At 37.5% G+C, this 20048-nt stretch overlaps 1 protein-coding gene across 8 annotated transcripts in view; it reads right to left on the bottom strand.

Moving 5' to 3' along the window:
* CCDC171 (coiled-coil domain containing 171) overlaps nt 1-20048 on the bottom strand; it is a 158910-nt gene that overhangs the window by 112739 nt on the left and 26123 nt on the right. For 5 of the 8 annotated variants that reach the window (XM_083884191.1, XM_083884193.1, XM_083884190.1 and 2 more), the window contains exons 7-9: nt 12195-12287; nt 10669-10829; nt 3544-3682 (exon numbers count right to left, since the gene is read on the bottom strand). The exons of 1 other annotated variant lie outside the window; for it this stretch is intronic. In XM_083884191.1, coding sequence (XP_083740317.1) covers nt 3544-3682; nt 10669-10829; nt 12195-12287 — 393 coding nt within the window. The remainder of the gene's footprint in view (nt 1-3543; nt 3683-10668; nt 10830-12194; nt 12288-20048) is intronic. 2 more of the 8 variants (XM_083884196.1, XM_083884197.1) reach the window with 1 other exon arrangement.

Below are 20048 nucleotides of genomic sequence, written 5' to 3'. Positions count from 1 at the left end.
AGATGCAAACAGAGCATGACTTCAGGCATGGCTGTAAGAGAAAGATTTACATGCCACGGGGGAAAAGACAAGCTGTGTGTGATCTACTATGTAACTTATATACAAATAATGCTAGTTCTGATAGAATCTATTAAAAGGGGTAAAAATGAATAGACACGTCTTCCAAATTAAAGGAATTTATACTAAGATACAATATTTTAATTATTTCACTTCCCTAATACGCATTCTGGTAAACTGGCAAGTTTGCCAAATTTAAATTTGCATTTCTTAGAAAATAAAGGTTTAACATCTCCTGCTTGTTCAATACTAAGACCATCCACTATTAGGTACTAGAAATATAAATATCCTGAGTAACTTAAAACTCCTAAAGATACTCCTATTTTTTTCCATGGGGCAGGAATATAGCTGGGGCTGTCTCAAACCAAGTGTTCAATCTCAATGGCCATTCTTCTAAATTTCTGTTCTTGAAACCAAAAATTTCTAGAAACCCTAGCTAGAAATAATGACAAGCTTGAGACCAACTTCCTCAAGTAAACAAAATGTAAATAGTCAGAGTTTTCTCATGCTGAGCATTCATAAGCAATTTTATTTCATAGTAACAGATCCTATCACATTTAACCCATGCGAGTTTCTGGCAAACTTCTGCCACATGCTGATATTTAAAATTACAAGCAGAATAACTACTTACTGTACACTCAACTGATCCATTAGGGGAAAAAAAAAACACAAAACAAACAAACAAACAAACAAACAAACAAACAAAAAAACACCACACCACTTTTTCATATAAAGTTTCAAAATAATGTACTTTTTTATCTTACAAAAATTTTACAAACAAAATCATTAACTTGTATGTTAACAGTACCGTGAGAAACCAACTTAAGATTACCAGGCTGAAGTGGAAAAGATGTATTCAGGATGTCTAATAATAGTACAAAATATAAGAAATTCATTAACAGATCAAGAAAGCAGGAGGTAGAAATAAAGGAAGAGAATGCACTGACATTTTCATACAATTTTAGTATAAGTAAAGGGAAGCCTAATAACAGTATATTGAATGTTATTTAAACTTAGTTTCTGCTATAGCCTTCTGCTTTTTGATTTTGGGAAGAAAAATAACAAAAAAAAAGCTGTCTATGTGGGTAAACAAGACCACACACAGGCACTCCTGCTTCCCAATCAAATAACAAAAGTCTTCAGGAAAAATACAAAGCCATCAAAGGTGATAAAAATCTAATTCCACAGGGGAACACTAATACAAGTCTTCAGAAAATGAGTATTTTTATTACTTGTTCAAGACAGTCTTGTGGCTTGAAATCATTCCAGTAAAACAATTTTAAAAGTCTGCTATATGAATAAGACAGTTCTTTCAAGTGGGGCAATCTATTGCTTTTACTTTCAGTAACACAACTAAACTAACAATGGTTTGAGTACACCATTTAATACTGTTGTCATTACCAAAAAACCTCAAGAGTGAATAGAATTTCATCCTGAATTCTTGTCAGGTATAACATACATTTTACTATAGAATTTTTCTTTGTATTCTTTTTGTACCTCATAAAATTATTTTTTCAGGTTGACCAAGGCAGCAAATGTCTGTTAATACTTTAGTGCTTGCATTGAAGAAGCTGTGTCTTCCCAAAGGTTTTTTAATTTTATTTTTCTTCAATTTGTTAATAACCAATCTACTTGGGAAGTGGATAATGCTAAGACAATGTATGGAATAACTTCATCAGCTGAAGAGGAGACACCATCAAATCTGAAGACTGATGCAGATCTCTGCTCCTATATGCTGAATAGAGCAATGCCTGCCAGTAGCAGGGAAAAGATCATGGTAATCTCCTACTCTCATAGGTCCAAGAGAAGGCAAGAACAGAAATTCATAGGCTTAGAGAAAAAAATTGGCTAAGTATAGAAATATTGTAAGTGCTACTATACAATGAAGAGAAATAAGGTCTTCTAGATCACAGAATCATAGAAGAGCTTCATTAGGAAGGAACCTCAAAGTTCATCTAGTTTAATGCTAGACCACGGTGCTCAGAGCTCCACCCAACCCAGCCTTGAACTCTTCCAAGAACAGGGCATCCACAACTTCTCTGTTATGAAAACAACCACAACCTGTTTAAGTGCCCCACAACTCTCACAATAAAGATTTTTTCCAAATATATGATGAAAACCTTCTTTCAGCTTGGAGCCATTCCCCTTCTCCTGTTACTACATGCCCTTCTGAGAAGTCTCTATTCATCTTTCTTGTAAGCTCCTTTCAGATACTGGAAGGTCACAATTAGGTCATCCTAAAGCCTTCTCTTCTCCAGGCTGCCGCATAGCAGAGCTGCTCCATCCCTGTAATAATTTGGTGGCCTCCTGTGGACACACTGCAACAGTTCCTTGTCTATCCTGTGCTGGGGACCCCAGAACTGGACGCAGCACTGCAGGTGGGATCACCAGAGCAGAGCAGAGTAGAGGGGTAGAATCTCTCCCCTGCCCTGCTGGCCATGCTGCTCTGGATGCAGCCCAGGATGTATTTGGCTTTCTTTCTCTCTGAAGGGTCATGTCCAGCCTCTCATCCACCAGCACCTCCAAGCCATTCTGGGCCCAACAGCTCTCTCTGTTTATCCCCCAGCCTGTGTTAACACCAGAGGTTACCCTGATCCAGATGCAAGTACCTTGCACCTGGTCTTGATAAATAATACAAGATTTTCATGGGCCTACTTCTCCACTTTGTCTGTGTCTTTCTGGATGGCATCCTGTCCTTCAGGTGTGTCAACTGCATCTCTCAGCTTGGTGTCATCAGCAAATTTGCTGACGGTGCACTCCCACCCCTTCATCTATGTCATTAATGATATCCTAAGCTTTTTGCTTTGACCCTCCTGCTATTAAAGAGGACAGCAAAATTGATATTCAATTTTGTAGAGACAAAAGGGGTGTGTAGAGACAGTGGGAAGGCATCAACTGGTCATATAGAAGGAAAAATGTTTTAGAAAATAATCCTGTAAAATACATCCAATACGACAAATACACACCAAACAAAAAAACCTCCAATCAACTAAAAAGTTTGCGACCTTCAAAGAAGACACTTTCAAACAATTCTTACAGTCAAATGCTTACACTAAAAACATTATGTGAAAGTGAAATATGCAAGTCTAGAATGGCAATTAATCAAGCTGGAGAAAAAAAGCTTGGATAGGAAGATAGAACATTCTTCACACAAAATCATAATCCACATCCACAAATTGCCTTCTTCATTAGGAATGCAAAGACTGGTTACTCTTGACTCATAGCCACACTCTTGAAATAACTCCTCAATTAAATACTTGGTGTATCACTTAAAATATATTTTGGAATTAGGTTCTCCAGTATTTTATCTTCAGTATCTTTGGAATTAGCTTCTCCAGTATCTTTGTTTCACAAAACAAAGTAATATAAGTAAAAATCAAAATAATGCAAAGTCAGATTTATTCCATAGCTCAGCACAGCAAATGCAGATTATGTTCAGAGTATGTTTAAAGAACCTCAACGAGTGTCATAGGCTTTTTGTCTTACCATTGCAAGTTCACTCTGTAATTCTCTGCAGCTTTTTTCAGCATCCCTTAGTCTCGCAGAGAGGTCTATAATTACCTTCTTATTTTCTTCAATCACTTCTTTCATTTGATTGTTTGCGGAGAAACACTCTCTTTCTAATCTGTAAAGTTTCGATATTAGAACGTTTTAATCAAAAATACTTACGTCAAATATTCTACGTATTTTTAAAAGACAATCTGGGTATCACATCACGTTAGCACATTATATGACTTATGAAGCTGTTTGCCTGGGTTTTTTTTAAGTGAAGAAACTTATATATTCCTCCTAAGAAAACCTTTTCCGTTATGATTATGTTCTTTTCCGTTACCAAGGCTTATGTTAGACTTTCAGTCATAAATTAATCATAAATTTGATCATTTGGATATGGATTCCAGATTACATGTAATAAACAGAAGTCATCATATTTTAATTACACATTAGTTCTCTTCAGAAAGACATCACATCTTGTATCATCAACACTGATTTCAAAGCTTGCTCCTCAAGTTTCCACATACCTGACTATATTCTCACCCTGATTTTGGCCAGAATAGGGTTAATTTTTGCAGTAGCCAGGAGTGGGCATGCCTAGGATGTGGAGGTTATTCTATACCACCTCATGTCATTTTCTGGGGACAAGGGAAGGGCTCCCTTAAGGGTAACATGTCAGAAGGAATGGGTGTGGCTGGGGTTTCCACAGTGTGCAATCACAGGTGAATCAATCACTTTTTTTTCCCTTGTACACTCTGTCATTAGTATTGTTGCTGTTACAGTTCATTGTCTTATTTCATCATTGTGTCCAGTAAAGTGTCCTTATCTCAGCCCATGATCTTTACTTTTTGTGACTCCAATTATCCTCTCCAGCCTGTCACAGAAGGAGGAAGACGAAGAGGTAATGATCAAGCAGCACATAGTTTGGAGTGTATCCGTAGGAACACTAAATTGGGGAACACCATTCTTAAACTATGACAATTCTACTCAGAATAGCATGATTTCAATAGCAGACAATTCAAAATTTCAAACAGTTCTTGTACTACATCAATCCTCCTGGTATTCAGGAAAACAAATATAGAGAAAGTCTGGCATGGATAAAAAAGGTGGGTCATGAGAAAACTACAAGACCAAACAACAGAAATAGGAGACCCAGCCAGAGATAGGAATTCAAGGAAAAATTTTGAAGGATTGCCTAAGTATATAGGGATGGAAAGGAGGTGCCTCAGGAAAGGCTAGAATTAACATTCACAAAAGATGACAAAAATGAGAATGGATTTTAACACTGTTATGGCAGGAAAGAAAACATATACAGACTTCTACACAAAATAGCTATTTTATCAACAGCAGAGAGAGAAGGTCACCATACTCCCTGCCTTTTTGTCCTCCATCTTCCCTGACAAGGTCTAGTCCCAAGCCTCTATGGTCAGTAAAAGGATACAAAAAGGAGAAAAACTGCTAGCAATGGGTGAGGACTGAATCTGAGATAACCTGTGAGAACTTAACCCATAGAACTGAGCACGTCAGCCCACCTACATTCAAAGGTTCTGATAAGGCTGGCCAATGTCAAAGTGACATTGCTCATTATCATCATGAAAGGTCACAAAAACTGGAGAAATGAACTGGTCCTTGGCAAATGAAGAAAGGCAAATGTCACACTTCTATTTGTCAAAGGTCAAAAGGAGAAACAAAAGAACTACAAAACACTGAGATTAACTTCAGCCCTGGAAGGTTATGAAGCAAATCCTTCTAGAACCATTTCCTGGCCTCATGAAAGAGACAATGGTGATCAGGAACGCTCAGGGAGGATTTACCAAAGCTTAATCATATCTGACCAACCAAGTTATATTCCATGATAAAATGATCAGGGCTGTGAACAAAAGGAGGGCAAGTAGATCAAATAGAACTTAATTTTAGCAAGCATTTTAGCACTTTCTCATACAGTATTTTTAAAGCTGTTAAAACTTTCATCTACATATGTGAATTATAACATTGATAAAAATGGCTTAATAGTAAAGCCCAGATGGTAGTAGCTGGAATGGCTGTAATACTGTAGAGTTCTGTTAGAGTTCTGTATAAGATCTGTTTAACAGCTTCATCCATCACCTGGAATAAGTCAAGAGTGCAGTCTCATAATACCTACAGTGAACAGTGAACTCAGTGTGGGTAGATCATGACACAATACAATTGATACACTCAACAGAAGAGCTGCTATAATCTAGTCATGGAGAAAGAATAGCCCAGAATGAACCTTCTGAGATTCCACAATGACATGTGCAAAGACCTGAATTTAGGAAACAACACCATCCTAAAGCGATGTGGCTCGTAACTGGCCAGGTAGAAGCTATGTTCAAAAAGAACCTGCTAACCAAGCTGGGGTGGGCTAAGAGAATGGTCACCACCATGGTCGGCAGCAGAAATACATATCAGAACTGAGGAAACTTGGTATATTCAAGCTGGAGAAGAGATAATTCCACAGTGTGTAACAGGCCTCCCAGTATCTAAAAGGAGGTTATTAAGGAAATGCAGTCAATCACTTCATGCAGTGTTTGTCTACAAGACAAGTAGTTAATCCAAAGAGGTTTAGATAAGGAGAAATACTTTCCAACTTTATGGAACAGGTTCCCAGAGAGGTTGTGCCATCTCCATTCAACGCGTTTTCAAGATCTAGCTGGATGAAACTCTGAAGAGCCTGATCTCAAAACTTATATTGGTTTGAGCAGCAGGTTGGACTACAGATCTCCTGCAATTCCCTTCAACTGGAACTATTCTTTGATGTAGCGCTCAGCAGTAGAAACATCCAGGTGTCACTCATCTCTTTGTTTCTTCTCCTAGTGCTTCTATCTCGCTAGAACTGAAAGTAGTGCAAAGAGCTCAAAGTTCTTCCAATTTTGAAGCTTTTGAATCAATATTGTCACTTTAGGATTTTTAATTCATTTGTTAAAGATTATTGTCTTTTTAGCTGAAGGACTACTTCAGCAGTCCTCCAAATACCTATGTGCTTTTGCATCAGCCTGGCTGATTTTTTGCTGTAACTGCAGATGTTTACTTCATATTCTTCAAAACTTGCCTGCTTCCGTCCCCCAAAGTAGCATCTACTCTCACAGCTTCCAGAAACACAGCAAAAGCAGTTCCAAATTAGTCTATGCCATGTTCTCACACTTCAAGAAAAGTAAATACACAGAGACCCAAATCCCATGTTGCTTCCAATTTACATAGTGCTACTGGGTTCAGAGCTAATTAATAAATTATGCAACCCAGAAAAGCCTGTTAGATTGGTTTCAGTTATTATAACTACTCTTTTTTCCTGAGAAAATGAATTCTTACAGCATTATATAGCTTCCAACTTTGGCATTATTTACCTACATGAAGTCTGGCTAAAGAGACATACAAATGTTCTAGCACAACAAATCAAAGTCTCTAAGACTTTCATTTGGCTAAGGCTTAAAGACAAACTCATGCAAGACCTCCAGAAAAAGAGAAAATATGTCTGGATGCCAAACTACGTCTTAAAAAAAAAGCCAAGATCCTGACATTGTCTAAAGTTCCAAGGACCAGACCCTTCAAAGCTAAGTAGATCAAAGGCTGTTGTATTCTCTCAGAAGGTGTCCAGTGAAAGCAATCACTGATATTCACCAATGTTACTGACACTTGTATGCTTCAAAGAATAGAAAGGGCACAGGAAACAGATGAGACAGTACCTGCCCAGCCCATGTAATTACTTCAAGTGAACCGAGTAGACTGATGTCCACCTCAGAGGAAGCCTGATCTTCACTACTTATCTTAATAGCAGTCTGGAAATTTAGGTGTCTTGACTAACAACATTGTGAGGATAGGCTGTTCATGTTTCTTCAACATCTCTTAAAAAAACCACCAACTGTTTTAACTGTCTTAACTTCCATGGAAAGGTATGCATTCTCTGAAATCACAGAAGACAATTTGCTTTCAAAAAACTCAGCTGGCAGAAGCTGCTAGAAGTCAACACGATTGCAAACAGTGAAAAGTACTGTTTGGATATTAGACAATATTTATTCTCATATTCAATTCACACAGAGAACAGATGCCTCAAGCAGGCATAAACTCTGTTTTATCAAAAAAAAAAAAACACTCAGATAGGGCAAATTGCCTTCCTGAAAAAGAAACACTGAACATAATTGTCCTGTTTAGAGCAAAAAGGGAAGGCTTTTTAAGGTTCATCTTGCATTTTAGTAACACAAGAATTTACTTCTCAGTAAGCACTACTATTGAAATTCCAAAGGCAAATGGTACCATATCTGTAAGAACTGTATTTCATAGTCTTAAGAACAAAAAATATACTTATTCAGGTATTTCCTTCAGTAATTCCAAACAAAGAAATACACTCTCTAAAAATACTCTTATTTTTCTTTTTTGATGATAACATTTTTCAAAGATGTAGACTTTGTGGACCAAAATATCCTAGACATAAACCCCTTCAATTCTCAAATAAATATCGTCATACATCTAGATAAAAGATTCTTACAAGGAACAAAACATTCTTGAATGCACAATACAATTCAACATCTAACCATTATTGTTATCTTGGTCCAAATAATCTAATATAGAAAAATATCTTTAAGATTTTCTCAGAGACTTAACTGGAAAGCTACCACTTACAGATGTTCATGTTTTTAACCAAATTTACTAATCTCAAAATTTAAAAATAGATCTTGTGGTAAAACTTGTAAAATTCTAATAGTTTGGAAAATACCTAAACAGATGTTTAAGTTACATTAAAAATTATGTTAATTAGCTAATTAGCTATTGGTTCCCAGAACACATTCATGCTAAACATGAGGTTTAGCATGTTCCCTGACTTATTCCAGAAAACCATGTTATGGCAGCCGTGTTGACAAGACAGGATAGTTTTTCCTAGACTGAAAGCTACGATGTCTTAACAAGCATTAGTCAAAAAAACCCTCCAAACTAAAAAGCCCCATATTTCACTGAGGGTGATTAATTTTTGTAGTCTAACACTAATACAAAGAACTTTTGAAATATTAGGTGTTGGAACAAGTGAAGAAATGGTTCAAGAATAAACACTGGAAGAACACTAGCGCAAGAAAATTTTTGTAATATAAATTTTTTCCATATTTTCTGGACCACTCAAATATGGGAACCTACCAGAGGGAAAAGAAAAAACCCACTACACCAAATTTTAAAAAAAAAAAAAAAAAAAAAAAAAAAAAAAAACCAAGATTTTTTTTTTTAAGAACCATAGTCCACATATGGTCTGTAAGAATAGAAAGTTACATACAAGAAAAACTCAGACAGTACAAAGAAGCCTGTTATGCAGAACTACTGATCAAACAACCATTCCTCTAAAAAAAAAGGCTAGTTTGCAAACAAAGGAGCCTTTCTAAAACAAAACAATAAAAATGGGAAAAAAGTCAAATCAATGATCTAGACTTTCTCCAGCTCAAGGAGAGGCAAAGAACTTAGTATCAGTTTAGTGTCATGTATTTACTGACAGAGAACCCATGCTCACAGCAAAAACAACCAGGCAGGGTGAGATTACACTTTAATTAACTGATCTTATTTCAGAACTGTAGAGAATCTTGAAATATACTTACTCTGTTTCATAACTGTGTAGACTGCAGTCTTCCTGAAGAATCATTTTAGATTACTATCATAATGTATTTCACAATTTTTTATCATAAAAGTTACATATTTTTATTTGTGAAAGAATTTGCACTTTGTATTGTGATTCTGGTTTACCTAAAGGCACATCAGGCCTCTTTTGACCTTTTCTTTAACAAAGAGCGCTGAGATGTTTATAATACAGCACAAGTTTCAACTACATTACTAAAAACATCACTGTAATATGATGAATATAGGAAGACTTAGGGCATAAAATTCCTTTTTTGTAGGGAAACTAGTTTCTTTTTTCCCCTTTACTGTGGAGTACTCCCATTCTGAAGCATGGGAACTTGATGTTACACCCCTTTGTGTTAACTCCTCCCTTGACCATAACCCTAAACTCCACCCTACAATGCCCTATAAAAACCCCACGACCCTGCCTTTGCAGGTCTTTCATCTGCATCCCCCTCCTGATCTTCAGGGGTAATAAATGGATTATTGAGCTTAACATAAAAGACACTTGTCTCTGTTCCCCTGCCAGCGCCAGCAGCTACACCCTCCCTGGACACGATGAATTCTGTAGCTATGCGATTCTATACTCTACTGCTTGTATGAGCAAGTCACCACAAATACTTGTATTTGCAGACCTCCATAATCCTAGACTGAGAGATGCAAACTCTGTCTTTTCCAACTCATTCTGCTACCTTGAGTTTCTCCGCACAACCCCACTGTGTGCCACCCATTTTACGTCTTCTTAAACTCCCTCATTACCTAAATTTCATTAACTATTATCCTTTATTTAAGCTACTCAGTTCGCTGTCTTCCAACACCATTCTTCTTCCTGACATTTTCTCACCCCAATATTAACTTCATTCAGCCAAGGAAGACAACTCAGTACAGTGTATCCCATATCTGCCCAGGGAATATGGCAAAACCTTTCTTCCAAAAAACATCTGTTACCATGGACACAGTAGATTGTGCCAAGCAGAAAAGAAATCCCTGGTAACTTCATCTGTTCTCATATACTTCACCCCTTCTATTTTCATTAGCTAGTTAACAGTTTCCACAATCATTCAAAAGATGAAAATGAAGATTCACCACTATAAATGATACACAACTTCTCAACAGGAAGGCTAAAGATTGATCTAGCTCACTGAAGTGAAAAATAATATTTTCATAATAATGTAGTGTATGCAGAAGAAAAATATCTGTTCTAACCCTTCCATGTGTGCTTTTCTACACTCCTCACAGCAGACACCAGAGACAGGACTCTGCCATAACTATAATTTCCAACATTTTTGCTTTAGCAAATAATCAGTAACAGATCAGTTATTTTCTCTACCCAGCCACATGATTACTGATATGGACCTGTTATTAATGGAACACCAGGTTCTGAACTTCATGTTGGTTTGGGAAATTACATCAGATTTAGTTGTCTGTCTGAAAACTGTTAAATGTAATCTGTAGGTGGTAATCAAACTGTCTACTGCCATTTTACAATGAATTTAAAGGGAAACTTACACACTGAGTTTTTCCAAGTTCTCTTGGGCATTGTGTTTCTCTCTCTTGTATGCATATTCTAACCCTTTGAACTCTTTCTTGATCATTTCTAAATCTGAAAGAGCTTCTTCTTGTCTGTCCTTTTCCATATGCACAGTTTCTTCAAGTTCTCGAATTCTTAACTACAGCAAGTGATAAAAAAAGCAATCAAAGTAAGTTAGGAAACACTAACATGATCTTTAGTGCTGTTCTTTGGTCTGTTCTGCTTTACAGTAGAATACATTCTATTAATTCAGTATAAAAGTATAGACATGTAAAAAACATCAAACATATGTAAAAATGTAAGAATACATAAAGTTCAAAACAAAGACAAATAGATATGATGATGAAAAGTACCTTGTGTTCTCATTTGAAGGTGTCTGAACATTTTCAGTACTTATTAATATTGAAGCTTTTTCAGGGAAATTCTAGTTTTTAAACAGACTCATGAAGTATAAGATTAACGATAAAGGCTACACTTTCAGAACAAAGCACACTTCTAGTTTGTTCATGCATACAACAAGGAAAAATATTTTATCAGTTATTCACCCATAAAACCCAAGTCTGTAAGTTTAAGGAATGTTATCCTCTCGGTCCCTTTGTATGTTACAGAAATAGAGAGAAAATTAAGCAAACTAGATCTTTTCTACTAATTTAATTATCACTTTTAAAATTTAAGTGCCTGCACATACAGAAGATCATGAAAATAAGAAAATAACTGATTGAAGAATGACATTGCTTATTTTTGTTACTCGGAAAATACAGAAAAAAAGATATCAAACGCCCTTTTTCTTGCTTAGTTTTTCAGAATTCCAGTAAGTTCGTTAAATTCAGAAGATAGTAGTAAGCAATCACCATTTAGTTTTTCCTAACTTTTTTTTTAATAAACCATGATTATTTTTACTGAATAAATAAGTCCAACACTGTGTGATACAGTTTAAGAATACAAAAATTTAATGCTCAAGTATATAAACTAGATTTATTTATATAATCATTCTTTACTGCTAACTGCAAGTATCATAATTTTGGAGCTGAAATGTACTCTAAGAAATCATGTTTGAAACTGCAGTTTCAGAATGCATTATGCTCTTACTTCTAGACAAGTTGGATGTATGTGCTGTATCTCCAAGTTGCTCTAAGTAGCCATTCAAAAGATACAAGGCAGCATATTTAAACAGTATTATAATGTTTAACTATTATGAAACATTTCCTTTTCCCTAACTGTTTAAATGCTAGTGGGAACTCTAAAACTTACGAACGTGACATCTTATTTCATTATTTATTCTAATAATTATTTATTATTTATTCTAATAACTCCCTGAAAGGAAAATACGCTTCTAATCTGTCCTTTCATACATTTGATTTTATGATTTTGACACTTATTGTAATAAATCTATTTGGGTTTTTCATTGGAGCAAACATTCTTCATATTTTTTGGAGCATTTTCACAACTTCCTCAAATGTTTTACTGTAAACTTCTATGAAATATTAAACAAAAAAAAGTTTACCTGGATGATCTCTGAATTAAAACTGGATGCTAAATGTGCTGCTCTCTCAGTTTCAATGTTTTCTTCCAGTTTCTTTGTTCTCACTGCAGCTGCCTGAAAGTACATTTTGACGATATTTAAGTTCAGAGAGATGATAATATGACACCAAGTTTATTCAACTCATTAAGTATATTGGGACTCCATACACTGACCTGATATATCTGAACTACTTTGGAACTGTGAAAATTCATATCAAAAAATACATAGAACATTTTTTACATATATAGATTATTAACTTAATATTTTCTATTTAGTTAAGTAAATTGATGTAGTGTGGGGGTGCTGAAATGTTATCATAAGTTTCTTAGTTGTAGGTTTGATGTGATTTGGACTTTAACCCTAGCCTGGTAAAGTTCCTGTCTTGAATTGTGCTTATCAGAGGTTGATAAGAGTTGCCAAGACAACTCTAATCCTCTGCCCTGGGTTTCGATCATCCTATTGTATTTTCCCCCATCCCATTGTATTTCTCCCCCACATGTCCAGCATACAAAACCTTCAGGAGAGGTGTCTGACAGGGATTGGTGGGTCTCACAAGACCACATCCCAAATTCACCTGATTTGTTAATGTTGTGTATTGCATTTTGACCTTACCCACCTGGCTTTGTGTGATTGGTCTTGTAACTTGTATCCACCCCTGAGATTTTGGGGGAACAAAAACCCCCTGTAACCGAGGCCAGGGGTCACTCCCCAGAGGCACAGGCCTGGAACCAGGGGCTGCCCCTGAGTTACCCGAATAAAACCTTTCTCCCTGAGCCTCCGGAGTGTCCCCTCTTTCAAACCACGGCCGAGACAGCTAAGGCAAAAGCGCTGCGGAGCCAAAGACCCACGCAAAGGTACTGTTGGGCGTATCACAGCTAGCAGGGTGGCCCAGCTGACGCTGAGCTGACCTGAGAGACAGATACGCGAAGCAACAATGTAGCACTATGTTATTGCTGCATTTTTTATAATCATCTAGGGTCAGAAAGCAAATAAACCAAGTCAATTTTTCTCCCTATTGCCCCACTATTTGCTCACTTGGGGCAACATAACTACAGTCAGTATGTTCTGAAATGCACTGAAGTATGAATAGGGCATCTACAATTTCATAAATGTGAGACATGATGCACAGAGAAGATTCTTTGAAAATTTATCTGCTTAACATACTCAATTTTAAAAAAATCACAAATACTGCTACTGTATTTTCATATTGCTAAGATTATTCTCATAATTAAGAATGTCTTCGAAAAGGGTAAGAAGCACCCAGGGAACTACTGGCCAGTCAGGCCTCACCTCAATCCCTGGAAAGGTAATGGAGTGCCTCTTTCTGGATACCATCTCTATCAAGATGGATGACATGAAAGTGATCAGAGAAGTTGGCATGGATTCAGCAAAGGGAAATCATGCTTAGACAGTCTGATTGGGACAATGATGGGACAACTTACCTGGATGGATGAGGGAAGAGCAGTGGGTAATGTCTACCTGGATTTCAGCAAGGCTTTTGACACTGTCTTCCACAACATCCTGTGGACAAACTAGGAAGCATGGCCTGGAGTAGGGGGCAGTGAGGTGGACTGAGAACTGCCTTGAAGTTGTGATCAGAGGTTAGTGACCCCCCAAATTCAATAGTGGGCCTGGTACTGTTTAACTTCTCCACCAGTGACTTGGATGAAGGGGCAGAAGCCTCCTCAGCAAGTTCACTGCTGACACAGAGCTGGGAGCAGTGGCCGATACCCCAGAGGGCCATGCAGCCCTTCAGAAGGGCCTCGACAGGGTGGAGAGGTGGGCAGAGAGGAACTGTCTGAAACTCAACACAGGCAAATGCAGGGTCCTGCACGTGGGGAGGAATAACCCCAGCCACCAGCACAGGCTGGGGGCTGATCTGCTGGGAAAAAGCTCTGAGGAGAAGGACCTGGGGTTCCTGGTGGACAGCAAGATGCCCATGGGGCAGCAGTGTGGCCTTATGGCCAGAAAGGTCATTGGTGTCCTGGGGTGCATCAGGAAGAGCATTGCCAGCAGGTTGGGGGAGCTGATCCTGCCCCTCTACTCAGCCCTGGTGGGGCACATCTGGCATGCTGTGTCCAGTTCTGGGCTCCTCAGGACCAGAGAGACACAGAGCTGCTGGAGCTGGTCCAGTGGAGTGACAAAGATGGTTGGGAACTGGAGCATCTCTCTTGGGAGGAAAGGCTGAGGGAGCTGGACCTGTTCAGTCTTGAGCAGAGATGACAGACAGGGGACTTCATCAACATCTGTGAATGTCTAAAGGGAGGGTGTTAGTGGATGAATCCACTATTCAGTTAGGCTCTGCTCAATTGTGCCAAACAATAGCATAAAAAGCAATGGGCACAAACTGACACACAGGAAGTTCCACTTCAACATGAGGAAGAATTTTTTTACTGTGCAGTGACCAAGCCCTGGCATGGATTGCCCAAAGAGGGTGTGGAGTCTCTCACATTGAGGATATTCAAGAACTATCTGGACATGATCCTGTGCCATGTGCTCTGGGATGGCCCTGCTTGAGCAGGGAGGTTGGATCAGATGACCCTCTGTGGTCCGTTCCAACCTCACCCATTTTGCAACTCTGTAAAATAGCTTGATTAAGACACTTCATAGACTCTAGTTATTATTCCTACCAAACATCAGCTCCTAATCCTCTTTGCCATTAACAGAGCATTAGCAAACTATGTCCTGCTTCAGTTTCAATGTACGCCTTAGCATCCTTCCACAGATGAGCATCTGTTAATAGGACAGTTTTACTCAAAAATACTAGCCTATTAAAAATCAATAATAAAGACAAGTTATGTGGATTTCACTTTTTTAAAAAACATTTTTTAAGTCTGTCTGAAAATAATTCTATTTTAAGTTTGACAGAAGACAAAGGAAACAGTGAGGAAGGTATCTATTACAACATTTAGAGTGGAAAAGATAATTTAAAAAGAAATAAAGAAAGAAATGGAAACTTCACCGAGAATATTTCACTGCATATCCTAAAGAACAAAACCACTTTTTCTGTCTTTGACTGGCTTGTTTAAGTGCCTATTCTTACAGCAAACACTGAAATAAAAAGTGATTCTGAGAGTAAAGTTTTCAGACACAACATACTAATTCACAAGCTCTGTACTGAATTTGACTTCTAAGTTTTATTTTATTTCCTGAGCACCTAATTACACCTTAATCTCAGCCTCAATCCAGCTGAAACCAGAGATGAAAAACATCATCAAAAGGTTAACTTATCCTCTCAAATGGAAGCCCCTAAAACTGTTAGATTTTTTCAGTCTCAAAATTAAAGATAAAAGCTGAAATAAAAAACAGCAGCTTGAATGATGACATCTGCAAGAATTAAAAACTGGAGCAACAAGATTCTCCCAAGGAAAACATATAAGTATCAGTCCTTGGTACAGTTCTTTAAAAGGAAAGTTTGTCTTCTTGAGCTAACATGATTGACACTAAGTGCAAGGAATAAGCCACGTGGTCCAAAGGAAACACAAACTCCCAGAAATATAAATGCCTCGGTCCTAAGAAAATCCTGGGATGGCAAGTGAAGAAGACAGGAGCAGACAGACATCTGTAAAAAGTGCCAATATATTACTCTTTTGATGTCTGAAGTAGGAGCAATTCCTACTTCAATTTAAACAGTAACATTTATAGATGTTGCCTTTGCTTGCATTGCCACAAGTCACTGAAGAATTATTTTGTAATCCAAAAAAAAAAAAAAAAGCACTGGCAAAAATTGGCATTTCAGACACAGGTATCTCTTATGAACTCTGGAATAAGAGAAACAGCTCCTTTTTACAAATAGGACAGTGTATCTAGCCTACTGGAAAAGAGTTATGATCTTCATAACCAAAGAAGAGCCAGAGGTACCTGACAACTATCCAATGTAAAGCATTCAAATAGATTCAAGATAGTGTACAAAAAAAAAAAAATCCGTATTAGAAACTAGAAATCAAACTTTGACACGTAAGTATCATCTTACAGATTATATCCCTATACAGAGGCATGAAAAAAGTGACTTTTTCAAAACTGGTGTTTCTTCCTGAAGTTAAACACATTGATGCCCTATTCTTGCTTTTGAAGTGCCTGTTCTTCTAGAGTTTGATTCTTTAAAGCTTTGTCTCAGAAGTTTGTTACAATTTTGATTTTTACAATCTTGTTTAAATTAGTTCACTGTAACTCCAAAAAAAAAAAGAGCCAGGGAAAGAAACAGATCTTTTTATTCAAGATAAGTCACTGTCAGAGATCTGACAGAACTACCACTAATTTTTTGCATTTTTAGAAGCCAAAGATGAAGAGTAAGTTGTGTTCTTTCCAAAAGCCTCAGAAGATTACTGTCTTCATTTGAAAAGACAGGTGTCTGCCAGGGAAAACTGGAGCATCCCTTGGAATGGAGAATGCAAACCCCCTCCCTGCAAATCATTATAATTTTACAATTAAAGAGGCTTTTCGGGCAAAGATATGGGAATAGGAATAACAGTTCTTTACTAGGAATATTAAAAAAATACAAATGTTGTAGAAGAAAAAACACGCAAACAAAAAATAACCCTAGAAACACTGATAGTCAGAATACAACCTGACACCCTGTTGGTCAGGGTGTTGGGAGCAGTCCAAAATAAGTCCTTCTGGAGTGACAGATGTGGTTCTGTCAGAGTAGAGATGTTCCTGTGGAAGGGTACAGTGGTGGTGAGATGCGTCTCATCACTGAGAATCCAGTGGAAAACAGACTGCCTGGTGTTCTGAATTGCAGGTTTTATCCAGGTAGGAATGCTTGGGTCCTCTCACTGGGTGGAGCATCTCACAATGGGATGCTGTAATTTTATCAGTCATGCAGTGAGACTCAATGGCCCATTAACAGCAGATACCCCCTGGAGGAAGGATGGATCATGGAATAAGGCACACTGCTCCACCTGGTTTTAACAGCTGGCCCACTAGCAGAAGGCATCCACTCCCTCCCCCCTGGAGTTATGAGGAGTGGGTTATACAAGAGATAAAGAAAACACCTCCCCAACTAGTTTCAACAGATGGCAAACAGAATACACACTTTTGATTACGTATTGCAACCCAAGACAATTACTCAGGCAAACCTTAATCTTATTTTACAAGTCCATATACTATACCCAGAAGATTGAATGCTTAAAAGAGCTTGCAGAAAAACTATAGATGGGAATTGAGGAAGTCATGTACATGCTGACTGTGGAGCACTGAATATTCTTTTTCCTCTGCTCTATGACTACCTTGCTAAAGCTTATGGCTCACCATACCTCTAGCAAATTTAAACCAAGTCAGATGCCAGCAAATCATTGAGAAATTAGTCAGAAAAAAACCCCAAACTTCATGAAAGTCATCAAACCAGCCACTATCACTTAAGCATGGCTAATCAATACAGAGTTATTAAGGGAAATAAATTCAGATTTCCTCAGACTGCTCCAAGGAAAAGAATCTTGGTATTTCAGTCTATCAAACTGTACATCAGCCATAGGATTTGCACCTGTAGTCAAAGCTGAGTCTGAATACTCAGCTGGGAAGAATATAGCTGCAACAAAATGCCATATAGAAAATCTATTCTATTTTGCTGATAAAGGTTCAAACAGGCTCTATTGATACTTAGATGCACTTCCCTTCACAGTGAGAAGCTGAATACTCCATCAGTGAGAACAATCTATTACACATTCAGTGAGTAGAAGAAAAATGTCAGGGATGAGTCTAACCTATAAAACCATGGCGAAAGTTCCGAAAAGATAACCAGGAAGGAGTTTTGTTTTCCTGTCTGACAAAAGGAAAGATACTGGCATCAGAAACACATTAGACAGGCAAACCTCTTCTAATCAAATTAAAGGTAAGAATCAGTATCCTTACTGAATCACGTCTGAAAATTTTACAAAATGCCTTTCTACAAAAAAGAAGCTGTGTGAAAACCATCTAGAGTAATCTTCTGGACCACAGATATCCAGATCATTGGCTTGTATCTGGGAATCAATACTGGGAATACATACTGGTTTAACATGGAAAGCGCCTTGTCAGGTCCAAATCCATCTCAAAGATGGACTAAAAAGCAAGTTCTCCTCTGGTTAAAAAGTGCTTATCCAACATAGAAAATATTGGTTATTCAAAAAGATTCAGTCACTTGCTACTTTCATGTGTATCTTTTAAGACATCTGAAGAGAGACATCTTATTTAAGATAGCAGACAAACTTGTGGAATTTCTGCAGTTTCCTTAGATATTTAAGCTGATTGATTTCAGCCTTAATTTAAAGAACAAAGATATCTGGGATCAGTTCCCATGATAGCACAGAGAGAATTTTGACTTTTGAGAAACAGTAAATAAAAGTGACTAAGAAAAATTCAATGCCAGCATTTAAACTTGTGGACAACCATGCTTTATGTTTGATCTCTTAAGGTTCAGTCACTTTTTTCAGAGTCACATTACACATCAATGCTAACGTAGAGACATTTTCTACACGCTTACAGTTTGTAATACCATTTTCCAAACTGTCCTTTGTGGCTTCCATTTTTTTGTCCCTCACACTTGAAGTACTGCAATATTTCTGAGTACTGGGGTACTCCAAACTGAAAGCCTTAATTTAGTATCCTACATGACACATTATACAATAACACGTTTCCTGTCTGACATTTACATTTACAAAAAATACCCTTTATCAGATAAGCAAAGAGCATGGGGAAAAAAGAGAAAGATACATTTACAACACTTATTAAACTTAGATACAGTAATTGAAGTAATTTTTCTCTTTTTTGCTTCTATTTAAACTCCTTCTGGCAAGATGTTTTAGTTATCAGGAGACTTACACTTATCAAAGGCTTAGGTTCAACCACTATGTGAAATGGTCAGCCAAGACAGTTTTAAGTGAAGAGGACACACATGTACTTCATATCTCGATCACCATTCAGCCATTCTGTCTGTGTGTTTCTATATTCAGACTCAGATCTTTTTCCCACTTAAAAGCATTTTCTTATGGCTCAAACTCAAACCAGGGGGTCTAAATACTTCTATAGGAGATGTGCTGACCACTTCCGCCTAGTGTTAGAAACACTGATACCTTTTGATCATGGTGAGATGGAGCCATCTCCTGTCCAGAAAATAAACAACCTTTAGTAACTATAAAGTTACTTAAATACAAACAATTCTTAACCACTGAAGTAAATGTTCTTTGAGCCTGACAATGCAGCTAACCCTCACTTTTTAAGTACATATTTCCTGTATTTAAAGTCTAGAGAAACATGTGTCAGTAACAGAATAGACATGCTTGACTTGCATGACACCGGATAAACAATTATGCTAGCATGGGAGCTACAAGATAAGCCATATGCTTGACTTCAGGTTAAAGAAAGGGTAAAAACAACTAGGACTGCTAGTTTGATACAGTTTGGTTGCCTTTGGATAAAGTCCAAGTCCATTCCAATCTGCTACTGAGTTGCAGCTGGAAAAGCCATCTGAGCTGCACTCCCTTTCTGAAACCCTTTGTGAGGGAAAGATATCTCTTGGTTCTCATGCTCAGCCGACAGTAAAGACCTTTACATGAACTGACGCTGTTAGTCTATACAAGCACATAGATAAGACTCATAACTTGTGGCTAACTCCTCCTGAGGGCCATATAAAACACTACTGAAACAACTTTGGTCTGAAAGTAATATAAGACTAACCAGTCTTCAAACTGGACTTCAATAATATCATGACACAGGAGATTATAAAGAGGAAGCTCCTCTCTGAGATGAAGTCCATTAGCACAGAATCATAAAATAGTCTGTGTGCGGAAGAACACTAAGCATCACCTTCCACTAAGCCATCTCCTTCAAAGCCCTATCCAACGTGGCCTTGAACCCTGC

The sequence above is a fragment of the Zosterops lateralis genome (genome assembly GCF_965231275.1).
Source record: "Zosterops lateralis genome assembly, chromosome: Z".
Lineage (NCBI taxonomy): Eukaryota > Metazoa > Chordata > Aves > Passeriformes > Zosteropidae > Zosterops > Zosterops lateralis.
This window is presented reverse-complemented; position numbering and strand designations above follow the sequence as displayed.